Genomic DNA, 16,754 nt, shown 5'->3' with positions numbered 1-16,754 from the left:
TCTTTCACAGCTCGGGGCTTTTTTGGAGAAGGCAATAGAAAATTTCTCTGCATTAATATTCTGACCCGAGGCTTCTCCACAATACACAGATGTGGAGGCTTGGTGCAAGAACTAACAAAATCGTAAGATATCATTCAAAATATATCCGTTTTCAGGGAAGTTCGGCACAAAAATGGCGTTCAATTCATTGGTTCTTGCACCAAGCTTCCACGTCTATTGCAAACACCAATGAACTTAACTGGTACTCTAGAATAAGGTCGAATTTCTAATGGATAGAAAAGGATAAGCTTTTAGAAACTACTTAAAAGTTGTAAAAAAAGAATTGTAAATAGAAGCGGTTCAACAAGTTGAATGTAACATTTTTCTACATCAATTTGTGATTAATAACTATGAGAAGGGTAAACTTTATCAGAACAAGTTATCCATAAACATATCATGATTAGACTACTTTTTCAAAAATAAAATCTTAAATACATATGTTACACAGATGAAATAAATGAAGGTGGGAATCAAAGTTGTAAAGTGTTCTGCACGTGGTGGCATTAGTGGAAATGCATCCAAATTAAGAATACAAACAATGCACTTGGGTGTTAAAAAAAAACATTGCACTTGTATATCAGTCCACATGCTCCTCTATAACACAAAACCATATCTTTTGGGTCCCCTTTTTCCAAAATTTTTTTATTCAAAAATATTTTCCCGTAATAAAATTGTGAAACGAGTATAAAATCAGCAAATCAAAACATGCCATTTACTATCACAGATTTTCTGACAGCGTCGGTCGATTTTCTCATCATTCAAACCGATAAACAGTGTTGAACTTTTATTGTATCCTATTATATTGGTTACAAATCATATTTGAATGTGCGCAATTGCTTAGAAGAATGTACGGATAGAGTTACACTTTTTCCAAGAAATCTAGGTACTCCATCCGTTTCAATTTAAATGTCGTTTTGGAAGAAAATTTTCGTTTCAAAGTAAGTGTCGTTTTATGATTTCAATGCAACATTTATTAATAAGATTCTTTTGTTTATTTTTTCATTAGTTGAAATATGGTTAAGTGTATGAGTAGTGATGTTTTTATTTTGAAAATGTACAAAATTAAACGTTTTTTTAATCCGTGTGCATAAGTATAAAACGAAAAATAAAGTGAAAGGGATGGAGTATTGAGTATTAAGTATTAACTGCATCGTATCCAAAACTAGAAAATTGAGAAATATGTTTAACCCTAACGCGTCAATCCCATGCCCCTCCCGAATCTGATGAACCATGTGTATTGCCAAACAAAACAAAAATTGTACCTATCAGCATAATTTGTAAAACCAGTATTCAGTAATATGAACTAAGTTAAATTGTCGTTCTTATCTTTTAAACTGCAAGAAAGTGAAAAGATGTGGATAGTGAAATTGATAATTCCAAGGTCCTCTTCACAAGTACAAGCCAAAAAGAATTATCAAGGGGAGTAATTAAACTAGAGGTAAGGGACAAAGAGAGAATAAATGGTAAAATCAAGGACACACAAACACATGCACACATGCATACATTCAAAGACTCAGACAACATACAACTATACAAGTATGTGTGGATGTGCGTGCTTGTACAGAAAGAGAGAGAGAGAGAGAGAGAGAGAGGGACATGTGAATGTATTAATAGGAGGTGGGGTTTTGAGTGTTGATGTCTTCATATTCTGGCAATGGAGTCACATGGTAAAGAGGGAATTCAAGCCACCTCTCTTTTAGGGTAGGTATGATGCATCCAAATTTAGAGCTCTTCCATGTGACTCCATGTGTGTGTTTTTTTTCCTTCGCCCATTATTAACTTTCTTTTCTTTTCACCCTCTAACTGAATCATCTCTCAGTTAATTTATAAGATCCTACACCGATTATTGTTGTTGTAGTTTAACCTAATTACCTTCTCTTTAGTAAATACAATTGTAATCTTATGATTAATTTTGATTACCATCCTTGAACTACTTGAGAGATTGTCTTAAAGGTATAATAAAATTGGTCACAAAAAGTTACTAAAATATCTTTGTATATTGTGTCCAAACTTGGTTATTAACCTAAATAATGTTTTCTGTTAAAACTTTTACAATAGTGTCTAAAGAACAAAGGCGTCTAATTCATAACATGATTTAACTCATAGGTTTCACAAATCATATGAGAATAGCACTCGTAGCTAGAGTACTTGCCGACATAAAATTAAATCTTATTGAAATTTTCTTTTATACTTTTATTTTACTTAGTCGTATCATTCTTACAGATATTAAGTCATTTATATTTAAAGAATTAACTTCATAAAGTGTGATTGTGTTGAACATCACATGAGCTTTACCTATATACATACCCGTTACTGCATAACATCAAACCATATCATTATACACAATCGTAGGATCTCTCCTCTCTCTTGCTCTCTCCATATTCTGAGATTGCTATATATAAGTATTTCTTTTGCAGACTTCCTATGAAGCAAACAAATGCTTATATGGAGAGGCAAATTATGAACAAGAGAAAACGAGTTTTTTCTGTCCAAGAAAAGAAGAACCCGAAGGCAGTCTTTGCGAAAAGATACGCGAGTCAATTGGTTCCAGCTCTCAAGAAGATCAACATGAACAAACCCTCTTCGCAAATCAACAGCAAAAGTTTCGAGCAAACCGTGAAACATGAAGTAGACATGGCTTTGGCTTTGTCTGCTCAAGAATTCGCGTGGAGCCGTTTCTTGCAACACAAGCTATTATCTTCCCCTCATGAAGATCCTAGTTACTCTTCCAAGATTCTAGAAACATCTAGCTGTAAACAAGACGGCAAAGAAGGATCAGAGATAAAGAAGAAACTGAAGGAATTGCAAAAGCTTGTCCCAGGAGGAGAAGAGATGAATATGGAGGAGATATTGAGTGAGGTCGGAAGCTACATTGTATGTCTTGAGTTGCAGATGATTGTTCTAAAATCACTTGTTCAAGATAACATTTCTTGATTATTATATAATTAAATGTTTCATATGCATTGTCCTTTACGTTAAACAAAGAAAGTTAGATAATAGCTAAACTCCAAAGAAAATGAACATATGATTATAATGGTGTTTCCTCTTATTCAATTTATGATTACGGATGTAGAATTGGATACCAAACTAACTTGTTTATTTATGATCACGTCAAAGAGTATATATACAACGATATCAAAGTCGGCTGGACACACCCAAACCATATCTATCTAGGATATCTTCATCCTTATCACAACGGAAGAGATTATCACAATCAATATAAGAATAGGAAATATAATCATTATCTATAATGATATATTTTCGTAATACTCCTCCTCACGTTGGAGCGTGAGGATTACGAACGCCCAACTTGGACAACAAGGAATTGAACTGAGCTCGCCCAAATGCCTTAGTCAATATGTCAGCGACCTGGTCGTGCGTGCGAATGTGAAAAAGATCTATGAAACGCGCTTTAACTGCATCCCTCACTGCATGACAATCATTTTCAATATGTTTTGTACGCTCATGGAAAACTAGATTTGAAGCAATATGGATAGCAGCCTTGCTATCACAGTAGAAACGAGTGGGCGGTTGTTCGATACCTAATTCCTTCAACATTTTACGCAGCCACAAGACCTCACGGAGAGCAGCAGCCATTGCACGGTACTCGGCTTCAGTGGAAGAGTGCGATACAGTGTCTTGCTTCTTTGTTTGCCAGTCAACTGGTGAATTTCCGAGCATGACAACAAAAGCAGTAAGAGAGCGACGGGTGATAGGACAGCCTGACCAGTCAGAGTCACAGAAGATAGTCAACGACATATCAGAAGAGGAGCTTAACATAACCCCTTGTCCGAGTGTTCCTTTAAGAAAACGGACCACACGGAGAGCAGCTTCCATGGGTGCTTCTCTCGGAGTCTGCATGAACTGATACAGTATGTGAATAGAGTAACTCAACTCCGGCCTGGTATGAGACAAATAGATCAAACGACCCAGAAGACGACGATACTGTGTAGGATTAGTGAGAAGTGGACTCTTATCAATAGCAAGTTTATGGTTTTGCTCGAGGGGTGTTGGTGCTGGACGAGAACAAAGATTCCCAGAGTCTGTGACAATGTCCAACGCGTACTTGCACTGAGATAGAAAAATTCCTTCAGGTCCTCTACTCACTTCAATACCATACTTTTATTCCAACAGCTTCTTTGAAATGTCGAGGTTCGAACACAGCTGTAATAGCAGCTAAGAAGATACGATGCTGTGGAGAGAAATTAGTATCACAGACAAAATTGGTTAAGGGATACAGTGAATTACCTTGAACCGGAACCGAAGACTCTTTGGAGAATGGGAGTGGAGCGTGAGGGGTATTTAATATGGGAAGCACGACTGTGGTGTTGTAAGCGACAAAATCTTTCAAGCGAACTGACGGTACTTTCTCCCGATGACCACAACCAAGCTCCTCAGTTACTAGAGCCACAACATTCTCAGGTTCTATCGCAGACGAAACTGGAGACTGTTCTGTTTGATCAGAGACAACCCCATCCACGCTCTCTGTATTTGCAGGTTCCTCGACAACATCTGAAGATGAGCTAGGGACAACAGGCAACTCTGTTGCTACAGGTCCGACCAACTCAAGAGGCTCCGGAACTGGAGAAACTGGAGAAACACTCCCCCTGTCCTCTGAAGGTACCTCAAACTGCCAGTCTTCGTCTACACAGGCGTCTCCTGGCACACATACCACTGGTGGAGTAGATATCTTCTCAGCGTAGGGGAAAACATCTTCTCGAAAGACCACATCTCGTGAGACAAGAATCTCACTCCTTTCCATATCAAAAACTTTATAACCCTTTTTACCAAAAGAATAACCGAGAAAGACACATAAACGACTGTGTTCGCTGAACTTGTCTTTGTTCCTGGCCACTCGATGTACGTAACAGGCAGAGCCAAACACCCATAACTTAGAGTAGTCTGGTTTGCAACTATGAAGAATCTCATACGGAGACCGTCCTTTGTGAACAGAACTCGGCGTTCGATTAATCAAATGAGCAGCAGTCAAAATTGCCTCACCCCAAAACTTAACCGGCAGACAAGCCTGAAACATCAAGGCTCGAGACACGTTAAGAATGTGTCTGTGTTTACGTTCAACTCGTCCGTTCTGCTGAGGTGTAGCCACACAAGATGTTTGATGAACAATACCATGCTCACGAAAATATGTCGAAAGACACATAAACTCAGTGCCATTATCGCTGCGAACTATCTTCACAGTTTTCCCAAACTGCTTTTCTGCATACGCTAGAAAATTCACAAGAACACTCCTGACCTCAGATTTGGCGAGAAGGAGATATGTCCAAACTGCTCTAGAAAAATCATCTACGATTGTTAAAAAATAGACTGCACCACATGTGGATGGAACTCGGTATGGTCCCCATACGTCAACGTGTATGAGTGAAAAACAATCATCTGATTTATTAAAACTATCTGGAAAAACTTCTCGAGTTTGTTTTGCTCGAAAGCATACATCACAAGAGTGAGAACCAACAGAAGCATATGAAAACATAGGTAAAGCTGAAAGAACTGAAAAACTAGGATGTCCTAAACGTTGATGCCACAATGTCTGATCCGAAGAAGCGTCTACCAAGTGAATCTTTGCTGTAGCCACATCCGTTAAATAATAAACCCCATCACGCTCCTCACCGGTTCCAATCAGAGTCCTCGAGAAACGGTCCTGTAAAACACAAACTGCATCAGTAAACATCGCAAAGCACCCAGTTTGTTTGAGAATTTTCGAAACTGAGATGAGAGTGCAATTAAGCGATGGAACATAGAGGACGTTATGCAATGATATCTTGTCCGAGATGGGTAACTTTCCCATACTCAATGCAAACGTCTTACTACCGTCCGCAAAACCAACCGAACATGGTGAAATCGAGACCACATCACGCAATAGAGAAACGTTTCCTGTCATGTGATGGGAGGCTCCGGTATCGAGAATTACATTACCAAACGTTGTCTTACCAGATAACTTGTCTGCACCTGATTTCTCTTGGATCATCTGAGAAACAATCTTCCACTGATCATGTGTGAACTCAGGAAACGAGGAAGAATTGGAGCTGGTAGCATGTGCTGTGCTGACTTGTCCTCTGCCTCGTCCACCACGATTTCCTCGTCCATGACCTCGACCGGCTGAGCCACGCTCTGAACGTTCATTCCACCATTCTGGAAAACCTACAAGTTCCCAACAGTCCTTCTTCTCGTGACCGTTTCGACCACAATGAGAGCAAGACAAAACACGATCTCTGTTCCGTAGTATGGAGGAATCAGACTTCGAAGTACTCTGCTTGTCACTGTGCGAAGATGAATCTGCTTGTCGAGCAAGGAAACAAACAGCATCTTGATGCACCACCTCACGACTTCGAGACGCACCCAATCTCTGCTCTTCTCTAATAACCTTCGAGTACACTTCTCCAATGGACGGTAAAGGATCCATTCCAATCAGAGTAGTGCACAAAGAGCCAAAACGTGAATCGTCAAGTCCCATTATGAACTGATGTACTTTATCATCATCTCGTTCTTTCAACAACTCACTAGCGGCTCCACAGGAACACACTGGAAGAGGTCTATACACAGCAAACTCCTCCCACAAAACACACAGACGTCCATAATATTCGAGAACAGTCTGACCTTCTTGACGACACTGCGTCAGCTGAGCTTTTATCTGATGAATCCGCACTTTGTTTCCAACAGAGAAACGCTGCTTCAACCCTGCCCACAGCTGACTTGCATCTGAGACAAACGTAACTGACGACTTGACCTTAGGATCAATAGACGAACGTATCCATCCTATGACCATAGAGTTCACTGCAACCCAACTGTCATAATCAGGACTATCACTTGACGGTGTCTTCATGGTTCCATTGATGAATCCCACTTTTCTTTTGGCTTGAAGTGCATTCAGCATCTCACTAGCCCAAAGATTGTAATTATCTCCGTTCAACGAGACTGGAGTAATCAGGGCTCTTGGATTGTCAGAACCGTAAAGCGTATATGGCGAGACAGGTGTCATCTCCTTTGAATCGCTGGCCCTCACCATAGAACTCGAAACATCGTGAGATTTGCTAGAGTCTTCTCCAGACATTACTACCCACAAATTTGTTCAAACTATGAACACCAGAAACACTTTTGATTTTGTTAATCTGATCTAGGCTCTGATACCATGTAGAATTGGATACCGAACTAACTTGTTTATTTATGATCACGTCAAAGAGTATATATACAACGATATCAAAGTCGGCTGGACACACCCAAACCATATCTATCTAGGATATCTTCATCCTTATCACAACGGAAGAGATTATCACAATCAATATAAGAATAGGAAATACAATCATTATCTATAATGATATATTTCCGTAATAACGGATAACATATTTTGTATTTCAAAATTTTACATATGTTTTTTTAAAGATAAATTTTTTTGCCCTTAAATTTGTTTCTCAAGGAAAGAACATATAACTTTTTTTCTTCTTATTTTATAACGTAGTGTGGGATTTTACATCTCCTTTTTGACATATTGAAAGTTCAGTTTTGATAAATATGAAATTTAGAAGCTCGCTTGGGATATACATATTATTATGCTTAACTATATGATGTACTAAGTTGAATAAGTGAATAAAGTGTGAAAGTGTGGTCAATGAGAAGTTATATGTTTATTTGTTCATATCATCATATGTTTACACATATTGTTGATGTGAAAGTTGTTGTTGTTTGTGATATATCCAAAAAACGCATGTGTAACCCAAATCCTTTGTTTTGTCTTCTTTCCAATTCCTCAAGAAAGTTTATATAGCTTTATCGTAGTTTATATTTTAGAGATACAAAATAAACAAAACAAAATTGATTATGTAACACCGACTGACTTTTCGACATTTCTGTATACATTGAGATTTTAACTTCCTTTTCATTTGTGAACTATATAATATTTTTTGTTTCATATTTATATACATCATAATAATTGACACAGTATATGAATTTGTCTGGAATACTTCCACTTATTGATGAATATATTTTATTATTTTCTTGTTATAATTAACTAAAGAAGTTGGAAAAAATACCATCAGTGCAAACACACGAGTAAAATAAAGGATACTCGTACCAAATGACACTCCAAGGCTTAGAGAAAGTGAAATACATTCGAGAAATAATGACTGGTTCCTATCAGATTACAAAGAGCAAGTGGTATGATTTGAAGTCATCATCAATATCTTTGCACGTGTATTGAGAGCGTCTCCGTTGAGGGATCATTCAAGGTTCACACACATTCCTATATAAAAAAAATATTATTATAATTGTGACTTATGAACCTGTCTCTTCCAGTTTCACCATAGTGAATCGGGTCAAGCACTGTAGCGCGGATCCCACGACACATGTTGATCCGCGATTGGTCTAGATATTAATTTTTTTTTACGTAAAACATAAAAATAAAAACATTAAAATAATAAAAATGAGAGGTTCACTGATGTGCTTGCTCTGAGTCACTCTTGACTTTTCCTAAACCCCACTACGATCTCAATGTATCTCACTTCTCACATGATAGACGTCTTTTTTTTTTTTTTTTGTTCAAACAGGATCAATGTTTTTATTTTAGGATTAAATTAAATAACATTGTTCAAATATTAGGTATAAAGATCAAATATATAAGAGAAACGGAGACAGTGGTAACAATTAATAAGCTCACATTAGGCCATTAAAAAAAAGGGGTAGCCAAAGTGCCAAAACACCAAGGCGAGAGAGCCTTGTTTCTTCAAAGGCAAATTTTGCAAAGCTCCACGTAGAAGTTTAAGAACAAAGACTAAGAATGAAAAGAGTTATTTGGAAGAGTTATGACAATACACAAAGAGTTCTCTTCCCTCTACTACGATCTTAAAAAGAGAGACTTGTGAAGAAGAAGAAGAAAGAAAAAAAAACAAAAGAGTCATGATGGGTTGGTTTTGGTACAGTCTGTGTTGTGCAACTGCAACTATAACTACATGGTGTAGTGATGTCCTGCTGTATCAATGTCCAAGCCCTTTAGCTTTGCGACAGATTCCACATGTCCCTTCAGTGTGTGAAGCTCCCTAAGCCTGTCACAACAAAAGCATTCACTACTCAGAATCAAGCAAACTCCAGTTTCTTCCATATAGATCGATTGGATCAAGTACTTACCTAGCTATCTCGGCTCTTCTCTTGGCTTGCTCGGCAATCTCAGACAGCTCTCTGTAACCTCCTTTCTCTGGGAAGATGTTAACTTCTTCTTTTGGCTGCAGACCGTGAAGTGTCCTCTGAGCTTGTGCCCATTGGGCTTCTCTTTCTCCAATACCGTAATCTTTCTTGGTAGTGAAAGCAGTCTGTTTAAAAGTAACAGCAGAAACAATTAGCATAAGATTTACCATCAGGATGTAAAAAGCGATGAGAGAGAGATAGTTATTTGTGTGTACCCTGTTGTCAAACATGCTGGTCCAAGCCTTTCCACTCAAAATGTATCGAATGGCAAACTTCAAAAGGTCTTGTGGGAAGTATGTTACAATACTGTAAATCCAAATCACACCAGCCCATCCCCAACCGATACCCTTCACCTTTGCAAATGTCCAGTCCGCATACACTGCTATCAAAGTCGCAACCTGCGTTTGGGAAGAAGAGTCAGATGGAATTCATTCAATGGATTTCTTTTCTTCAAAGTGTACCAGATAGAATTCCTGAAAAGATGAGTGTTTGATTGTTCTTACAAGCTGTGCAATGACGAAGGCAATCATCAGAAGCGCCCCAGGACGTTCAACGAACGACCAACTCCTTGATCTCGTGACGAAGATAAGCGCTTGGCTGATGATACTAACTTGTAGGTACACAGCACCCATTAGCTCATCGTTGTTGTCCCTGATTGACCTCACACCAAATTTGTCCTGCAAATCAAAGAGTGAAGTTTAGTTTCTCAGGCAATATTTATCTATATTAGTACCTGAAGCGCCTTTACCAATAAAGAAACAAAAGAGAGATGGTGATGATGATTACCGAGAAAAAGTCAGTCTTGTGAATGGCCCAGAAGAAAATCACACTCATAACAGCTTGGTAACCTCCCAACACAATTCCAGTGGCGAAAATTTCTCTGAGCTTCCAGCTATCAGGTGTGGGAGATGGCTTAACTCTGTCCTTTGAGATTGTCATGATAGTACCTACAAGATAGAAAAATATACATAAGATCCTGCATATAAAGTATTAGGAGGCTATATAGTAAACTAAAGCCATTTGCTCACCGTCATTAAGGATGGCAATAATCAGAACCATGAAAGCTGAGAAGTCAAATTCCCATATCAGAGCAATAAGCATGAAACCAAACTGCAAATTGTAACGCAATATGATCAGTATACAAAAGAAAAAACATGGTACACAAGAGATAGATAAATGGGGTGTCTACTTACGACAATACGGATTGTGATTGAGACTGCATAAATCTGTCACAAGCAGGAAAAAAGAGTAATTAGTTTCTACCAAGGAACAGAAGTAGTGGGTATAATATAAGAATATAACTAAGAGAATGCTCACGGTATAGTTCTTCATTCTCTGGAAGATAGCTCTACTAGTGAGCACTGCACTGATGATAACACTCAATCCAGGTTCGGTGAGAACAATATCTGAAGCACCACGAGCAGCATCTGTTGCATCGGCCACCGCAATACCAATGTCAGCTTTCTTCAAAGCAGGAGCATCGTTGACACCATCACCAGTCATTCCAACAATGTGTTTCCTCTCTTGCAGCTTTTTCACAATCTCGTATTTGTGTTCTGCAATAAGAAACATAAGAAGCTTGGATCAATATAACAAAACTTCTTTAACTAAGGTTTAAAATCGAAAGCAAGTTATAACCTGGAAAGACGCCAGCAAACCCATCAGCCTTCTCGATCAACTCCTCAACAGGAATGGACGCAATGTTCGAGTCCTTGTCAGTACCGAGAAGAGCGGCAGACGGATACATGTTGGTTCCCATTCCTAGCCTGCGACCGGTTTCCTTACCGATAGCAAGTTGGTCACCTTGCAACGTAGTTAAAGCGCATGTCAGGGGAAAACATCTAAATAGCCAAGAAATACAAGATGATGAATAAGTATAGTTACCGGTGATCATCTTAACGTTAACACCAAGATTCAAAGCCCTACGAATGGTTTCAGCACTGTCGTGTCTTGGAGGGTCGAAAAGAGGCAACAAGCCAACAAATTCCCATGGTGCACCTAGACTTTCTTTTGTTTTCTCGGGGACCACCTAAAAAGGAATAAGAACAAACAGCTGAACATTTGTTTCCATGCCAAAAAGGCAAAAGAAGTCTGAAGGCATAAGAACAATGGTAAATAAGTACCTGACGAGCAACTGCCAGTGACCTAAGACCGCGCTCCGCGTACTTGTCCATACAACCGAAAACCTTCTTCCTCAGGTCAGGCCTTGCATTGGCTAGGTCGAGGATCTGTGTGGGAAAATTGAATTAGTAGACCGAATGAATGAATATAGTAATATTTGCAGAGGAAAGTCGAAGATTCATTACCTGCTCGGGAGCACCTTTGCTGACTCTGTGCCAGTTACCGTCCGAATCGATGTAAGTCAAAGCCGTTCTCTTGTCCACAGGGTTGAATGGAAGGAAGTGAACCTCCCTGATTCCAGCTCGTGCCTACGAAATTCCAAGTGGAACATAAGAAACTGTTTTCTCAAATGCTCACTAACCTACGGAAGTAATTCAAACCGAGAAAGGGTTATACCTCTTTTGGATCCGCAAGCATTCCAACCATGGCTGCATCAATAGCATCCTGGTTCTCAATCCTAGAAGCCATGGCTGCAAATAATAGGACTTGGTCTTTCTCTACGCCCTTGCAGAAAACTTCAACCAAGTTCTTATCCACACTCAATTTATTGAGGGTTAGTGTCCCCGTTTTGTCACTGCACAGGACATCCATTCCTGCCATTTCTTCTATGGCAGTCATACGTTTGGTAATGGCACCCTGCTGAGACAACCTGTGAGACCCGATAGCCATAGTCACGGACAAGACCGTTGGCATAGCAATGGGGATACCACCGATCAAGAGGACCAACAGGTTGTCAATACCATCTCTGTACTTCCTCCTTTGAATAGGGTACATGACGATTATTTCAATCACGATACCAATAGCGATTGAACAGATGCAGAAGTTTCCAATGGATGTAAGAACTTTCTGGAAGTGCCCAACTTGGTTAGTGCTGTCCACAAGGTGAGCAGCTTTACCAAAGAAGGTGTGAACTCCTGTAGCTATAACAACAGCTTCGATTTCTCCTTGTTTACAAGTTGAACCAGAGAAAACTTCTTGCCCCGGGTGCTTTGTCACAGGAAGGGACTCTCCAGTTAGAGCAGACTGATCAACCTTTAAAGGATCACCTTCAAGAAGACGAGCGTCCGCTGGGATAATGTCTCCAAGTTTAATGCTAACAATATCACCTGGGACAAGAATAGCAGCCTCTTGTTCACTCCATTTTCCATCCCTAAGCACCTGAGAAACAGAAACATCACAACAAAAGAAAACAAACAGATAGGTTAAGCTCGTCATGTACAATAACAAGGTCACAGCATTGTTCAACACATTACCTTGGTTTTAGGAGCAAGACCAGCCATGAGAGCAGCTGCAGCATTTCCGGCATTGTTTTCTTCAATGAAACTGATTGTGGAGTTGATAACAAGCAGACAGATGATACCAACAAAATCTGGCCAATCCGGAGGTCTGCCATCACCATTGGCCAAAGCAATGGCCATGATGGCCGCAGCTTCCATAACCCATGAAAGCGGATTCCACATGAACCCCAGAAACTTGAGAATTTTGCTTTCCTGTTTATTTTCAATGAAAAGATTTAAGCTCGTGAGTTCCCTACAAAACCAAAAGCTTTCTAATATCAGAAGACAACTAACTAATGCTTAAGTCAAACTCAAACCTTCTTCTCTTCGAGCTTGTTGGGGCCAAATATCTGAATCCTGTCCTCCCCTTCCTGCGTCGTCAACCCTTCCCTTGTACATTTTAGCTGCTGGAAAACTTCCTCGATCGGAATTTTCTCCTGAAAATCCAACCAAGTTTCAATCAGTAATTCATCATACAAAGGATTGGTGTAACATCTTCAAACAAAGCATAAAACTGTAAAAAAAAAAAGTCAAAACTTCAATAGTTTCATACAAATCTCAAGAAGTGGCGTTGACTCAAGTTACTGACAATGAAAGGTAAAAGGAATCTGGCAGTGGAGGAAGCAGGGGACCACCACCACGCCGACTACTAATACTAACAATGCACATGTTTAGAGACGTGTAACACACGCGACTCGTGATTCCCTCCACGAAAGGTGGCTACTTTCCGGCGTGAAAGCCAAGGTCCGGTTAAGGGTATTTCAGTCATCAAACCACCGACAACTAAACTCAAAAACGAATTGATTTTTACAGTCTACGAGGCAATTCAAAGTAGCGTTCGTTTTAATAACGTTTTGCTAAAAGTTAAAGAAGCTAAAACAATCGTAGGGTACATAAAATTCTAAAATTTCTAAATTTCCTTTTTTTTTTTGTCCAAAAATTTTCTAAAACTCGTCGAGAACCAAAATTATAAAAAAAAATTAAGAACTATTGTAATTTTATGGGTGGAAGATAGAATATTTTAGGAGCTGGTTTTCAGAAAAGGTATAAATAAAAAATAAATAAATAAATAAAGAGTCTTTCACAAGCAAAATAAAATAAACCTTTTAATTAATATAAAGACTTTATTGCGACGTAGCTTAGCTTCACCACTAAAAGACGCTCTGTTTTTCTTTCTTATCTGTTTTTTTTTTTAAGATCAGTGTCTTCCCATGTGTACAGTTTTGCGTGGATCAACTTTTTTCTTGATGAACAGTAAGAACTGTGCTTTGTTTTAGGGTCTAATTAAATCTCGAATAAAGTTTAGTTTTTTACCTTAAATCTCGAATAAAGTTCATGTCTTTTATGATCAGTTTCCCTAAAAATTCTCAAGTTTTTATCTTTATCAAAAAAAAAAAAATTTTATTGAAAATCAGGATCCTTGAAAATAGCAACTAAAATCATCTGAAAATCGTTTCGAAAACTTCCCAAAATTAAAAAGAAAAAAAATTAGTATCCAATTCAAGAATAAGAATCATCAGACAACGAAATCATGGAAAGAGAGATCTTAACAACAATCATGCAACAAGGAAACGAAACAGATCTATTCTCTCAGTCAAGCAAATCGTCGAACACTTTGAGTGCATGATCAATCACAAAACAATCGATTAAAAGAGAAAATTAGGAAACGAAACCATACCAGATCAACAGTTTCGTTCTTGATATCCTCGAGACCTGACATCTCTCTCCTTCGTTCACGGAGGTGTCCAAAACGGCGTCTCCCTCAGTCGTTTCACCACTCGATCACACACACCAGAGAGAGAGAGAACTATGCAGGTGAAGCGAGCTTCTGTTGCAAACCTGAACGTCTCCTCCTTTTAAAAACGACTTGAAACGACAGGGTCCTTCATCGTTCTGGGCTCATGTGGGTCCCGTACCAGACTTTTTAATTTACCCTCTTTTATTTTATTTTATTCTAGTTTGGGCTCTTTACACCTTTGATTATGGTTTGGCATTCATCAATGGTTCTTGATTTATTACTGGATCCCTTCTCACTTGGAAAACGTATTTGACATTTTATATCTCGTTTGAATAATTAGAATCAGATACTGGGGTTCTTGCCTTGGTGTTCTGCACATCTAAAATTTAGTCGAAAGTCTTATATGTCAAACAATCAAATTTACTTTCTTTTTCAAAAAATGTTATAGCAAAACTTTTTTCTAGAGAATTAATATATAACAAATTTTTATTTCCAGAGAAAAAAAAAATAAAAATAATGCTTTACAAAGTTACATCAAATAAGTTACAGTAAATAATTATTTTTGTCGTCAGCAAACACATAGACTCATGACGACTCTGCAAACCAATTTGGTAGCTCTAAATCCATATGGATGACAAATATCGGTTGTTTCCTATCATTGCGTGCAAGGCTATTCGTCTTTGAATTCACCCTACTTTGGGTAATCCTTTGTATAATTGTAGTTTGTGTATCAACCCAAAGTAATGATTCCGTTTTTGTCAGCTTAAAAATATCTCTAGGATCAACATCTATGTTGTTAAAAAAATTGTTATTCCTCTCTTTCCAGATATACCATAAGATACATGCAAATTGATAATCTTTCATCTGCGGAGTAACTCTCCAAAACAAATAGTTCATATTTGTGAAGAGTGATGGTGTTGGAAAAATATATGGATTCGACGAGATTCGTGATAGTGCCCAAACTTGGATCGCCGATGGACATTCAAAGAACACATGGTTCACTGATTCTTCTGGTTTTCCACAACGAGCACAACATATATCGCCTTAAATTCCTTTGCTGCTTAAATTTTTCTTTACCGGTATACACCCTGATACGATTTTCCAGAAAAATGCTTGATTTTCGGTGGACAACGTAATTTCCAACAATATGCCTTAAGAGCATCAACCGAGGGTCCATATAGTAATGATGGCTTTTCTCCGTCAGGATATCCACTCCATTTAGTATCCAGATTTCACCGTATATTTCCCATTATTCGTAAAGTGTCAGCCATCTGAATCCTACTTAGAGGCATACTCTGAATAATTTGTATATCTTGAGGATCCACAAGAGACTGAATTGCATGTAAGTTCCATGTACGTGATGTCGTGTTGATGAGGGAATCCACTGCAAGATTGGGAAGAAATTTTTTGTTGATTACTATTTGTTGGTCTTGGGCGAGTGGTTGAAAGTCAAGGATCATTCCATACTGAAATAGATGATCCAGATCTCACCCTTTTGATTAGTCTTTCTACAGCAAATAAATATACAGCTTATTTTTTCAGTAAAAAAAATAAGAAGTTACAGCTCATTCCAAACACCCTTATTATCTTTTTTTTTGGTGGTTGAGATTCAAATTTTCTTACTTGTTTTGATTTTGGAACCAATCGACGATGTAATTTACACTATTTTATAAAATAGAAACTTTAGAATTTAAAGCTGTAAAATTTAAGAGAAATCAACAGGGATCTCGTGATGGGTAGTAAGGGAATGAGCTTGGAATGTCTAACATGTTTCCGATTTTGATCTACATGTTACAATAAAATTAAGTTACATTGTTCCTAAATATTCACATAAATATAGGTCATTGCTTTATGTCCATTTGAATTTCTGGAGAGAGAAAAACTATCTTATGGACTGCAACTTCCCTGAATATTAGTATGGACACTTCCGTAGACCATGAATACCGGTTAATAAAAAAATTAAAAAAATTCTAGAATTGTCTATATTATTAAAACATAAACATTTTTAAAAATCTAGTATAAAAAGATTGTTTAACCTATGTATAACTATTTGTTATTATTTTTAGTCCTACTATTAGTTATTCTAACTATACAATATTTTACATATTTTAAATAAATTTTGTTATTACTCCTCATTTCATATGAATACGTGGTAACACTTTTTCTCTAAAAATATTTCAATACCTAGTGTTATGATTGTTGGGCAATCACATTATATACCATATATTATGTTCAATAATGGACTTATAAAATTTAGACATTAATTATTAAAATGAGTTAGCATATATCATACAACATATTATACCATATCATTTCACATGATATAGCACCAAATTTTGAAAAATCAAATTTGATATAAAAAAAACTTTACCAACCCATCTGTTAAA

General features: G+C 37.8%; 2 protein-coding genes across 2 annotated transcripts; one reads left to right on the top strand and one right to left on the bottom strand.

Annotated features, from left to right (window-relative positions):
- Positions 1 to 2,346: 2,346 nt before the first annotated feature.
- LOC106316101 (uncharacterized protein At4g30180) lies at positions 2,347 to 3,038 on the top strand. The gene has a single exon (XM_013753967.1). The coding sequence runs from the start codon at positions 2,464 to 2,466 to the stop codon at positions 2,971 to 2,973; it is 510 nt and encodes a 169-aa protein (XP_013609421.1). The 5' UTR covers positions 2,347 to 2,463; the 3' UTR covers positions 2,974 to 3,038.
- Positions 3,039 to 8,685: 5,647 nt separating this feature from the next.
- LOC106318109 (ATPase 1, plasma membrane-type-like) lies at positions 8,686 to 14,546 on the bottom strand. The gene is made up of 16 exons (XM_013755962.1): positions 14,308 to 14,546; positions 12,947 to 13,066; positions 12,606 to 12,842; positions 11,749 to 12,510; positions 11,538 to 11,660; positions 11,355 to 11,459; positions 11,116 to 11,260; positions 10,870 to 11,034; positions 10,549 to 10,787; positions 10,425 to 10,457; positions 10,260 to 10,341; positions 10,018 to 10,178; positions 9,735 to 9,908; positions 9,447 to 9,629; positions 9,175 to 9,356; positions 8,686 to 9,092 (listed from the first exon to the last, which is right to left on the bottom strand). Exons 1-16 carry the CDS (start codon positions 14,347 to 14,349, stop codon positions 8,996 to 8,998), a joined length of 2,850 nt encoding a protein of 949 aa, XP_013611416.1. The 5' UTR covers positions 14,350 to 14,546; the 3' UTR covers positions 8,686 to 8,995.
- Positions 14,547 to 16,754: the final 2,208 nt, after the last annotated feature.

The sequence above is a fragment of the Brassica oleracea genome, chromosome C9 (assembly GCF_000695525.1).
Source record: "Brassica oleracea var. oleracea cultivar TO1000 chromosome C9, BOL, whole genome shotgun sequence".
Lineage (NCBI taxonomy): Eukaryota > Viridiplantae > Streptophyta > Magnoliopsida > Brassicales > Brassicaceae > Brassica > Brassica oleracea.
Note: the sequence above shows the minus strand (reverse complement) of the source record. Positions and strands in the feature narration are given on the sequence as shown.

What these genes read in the sequence shown, in the direction of transcription:
- LOC106316101 (XM_013753967.1), top strand. Translation starts at nt 2,464, where the DNA reads ATGAAGCAAACAAATGCTTATATGGAGAGGCAAATTATGAACAAGAGA.
- LOC106318109 (XM_013755962.1), bottom strand. Translation starts at nt 14,349, where the DNA reads ATGTCAGGTCTCGAGGATATCAAGAACGAAACTGTTGATCTG. An exon ending in GTCTTGCTCCTAAAACCAAG is followed by an intron (nt 12,511 to 12,605) that starts GTAATGTGTTGA and finishes TCTGTTTCTCAG; the next exon opens with GTGCTTAGGGATGGAAAATG. An exon ending in TATTGCCATCCTTAATGACG is followed by an intron (nt 10,179 to 10,259) that starts GTGAGCAAATGG and finishes TCTATCTTGTAG; the next exon opens with GTACTATCATGACAATCTCA.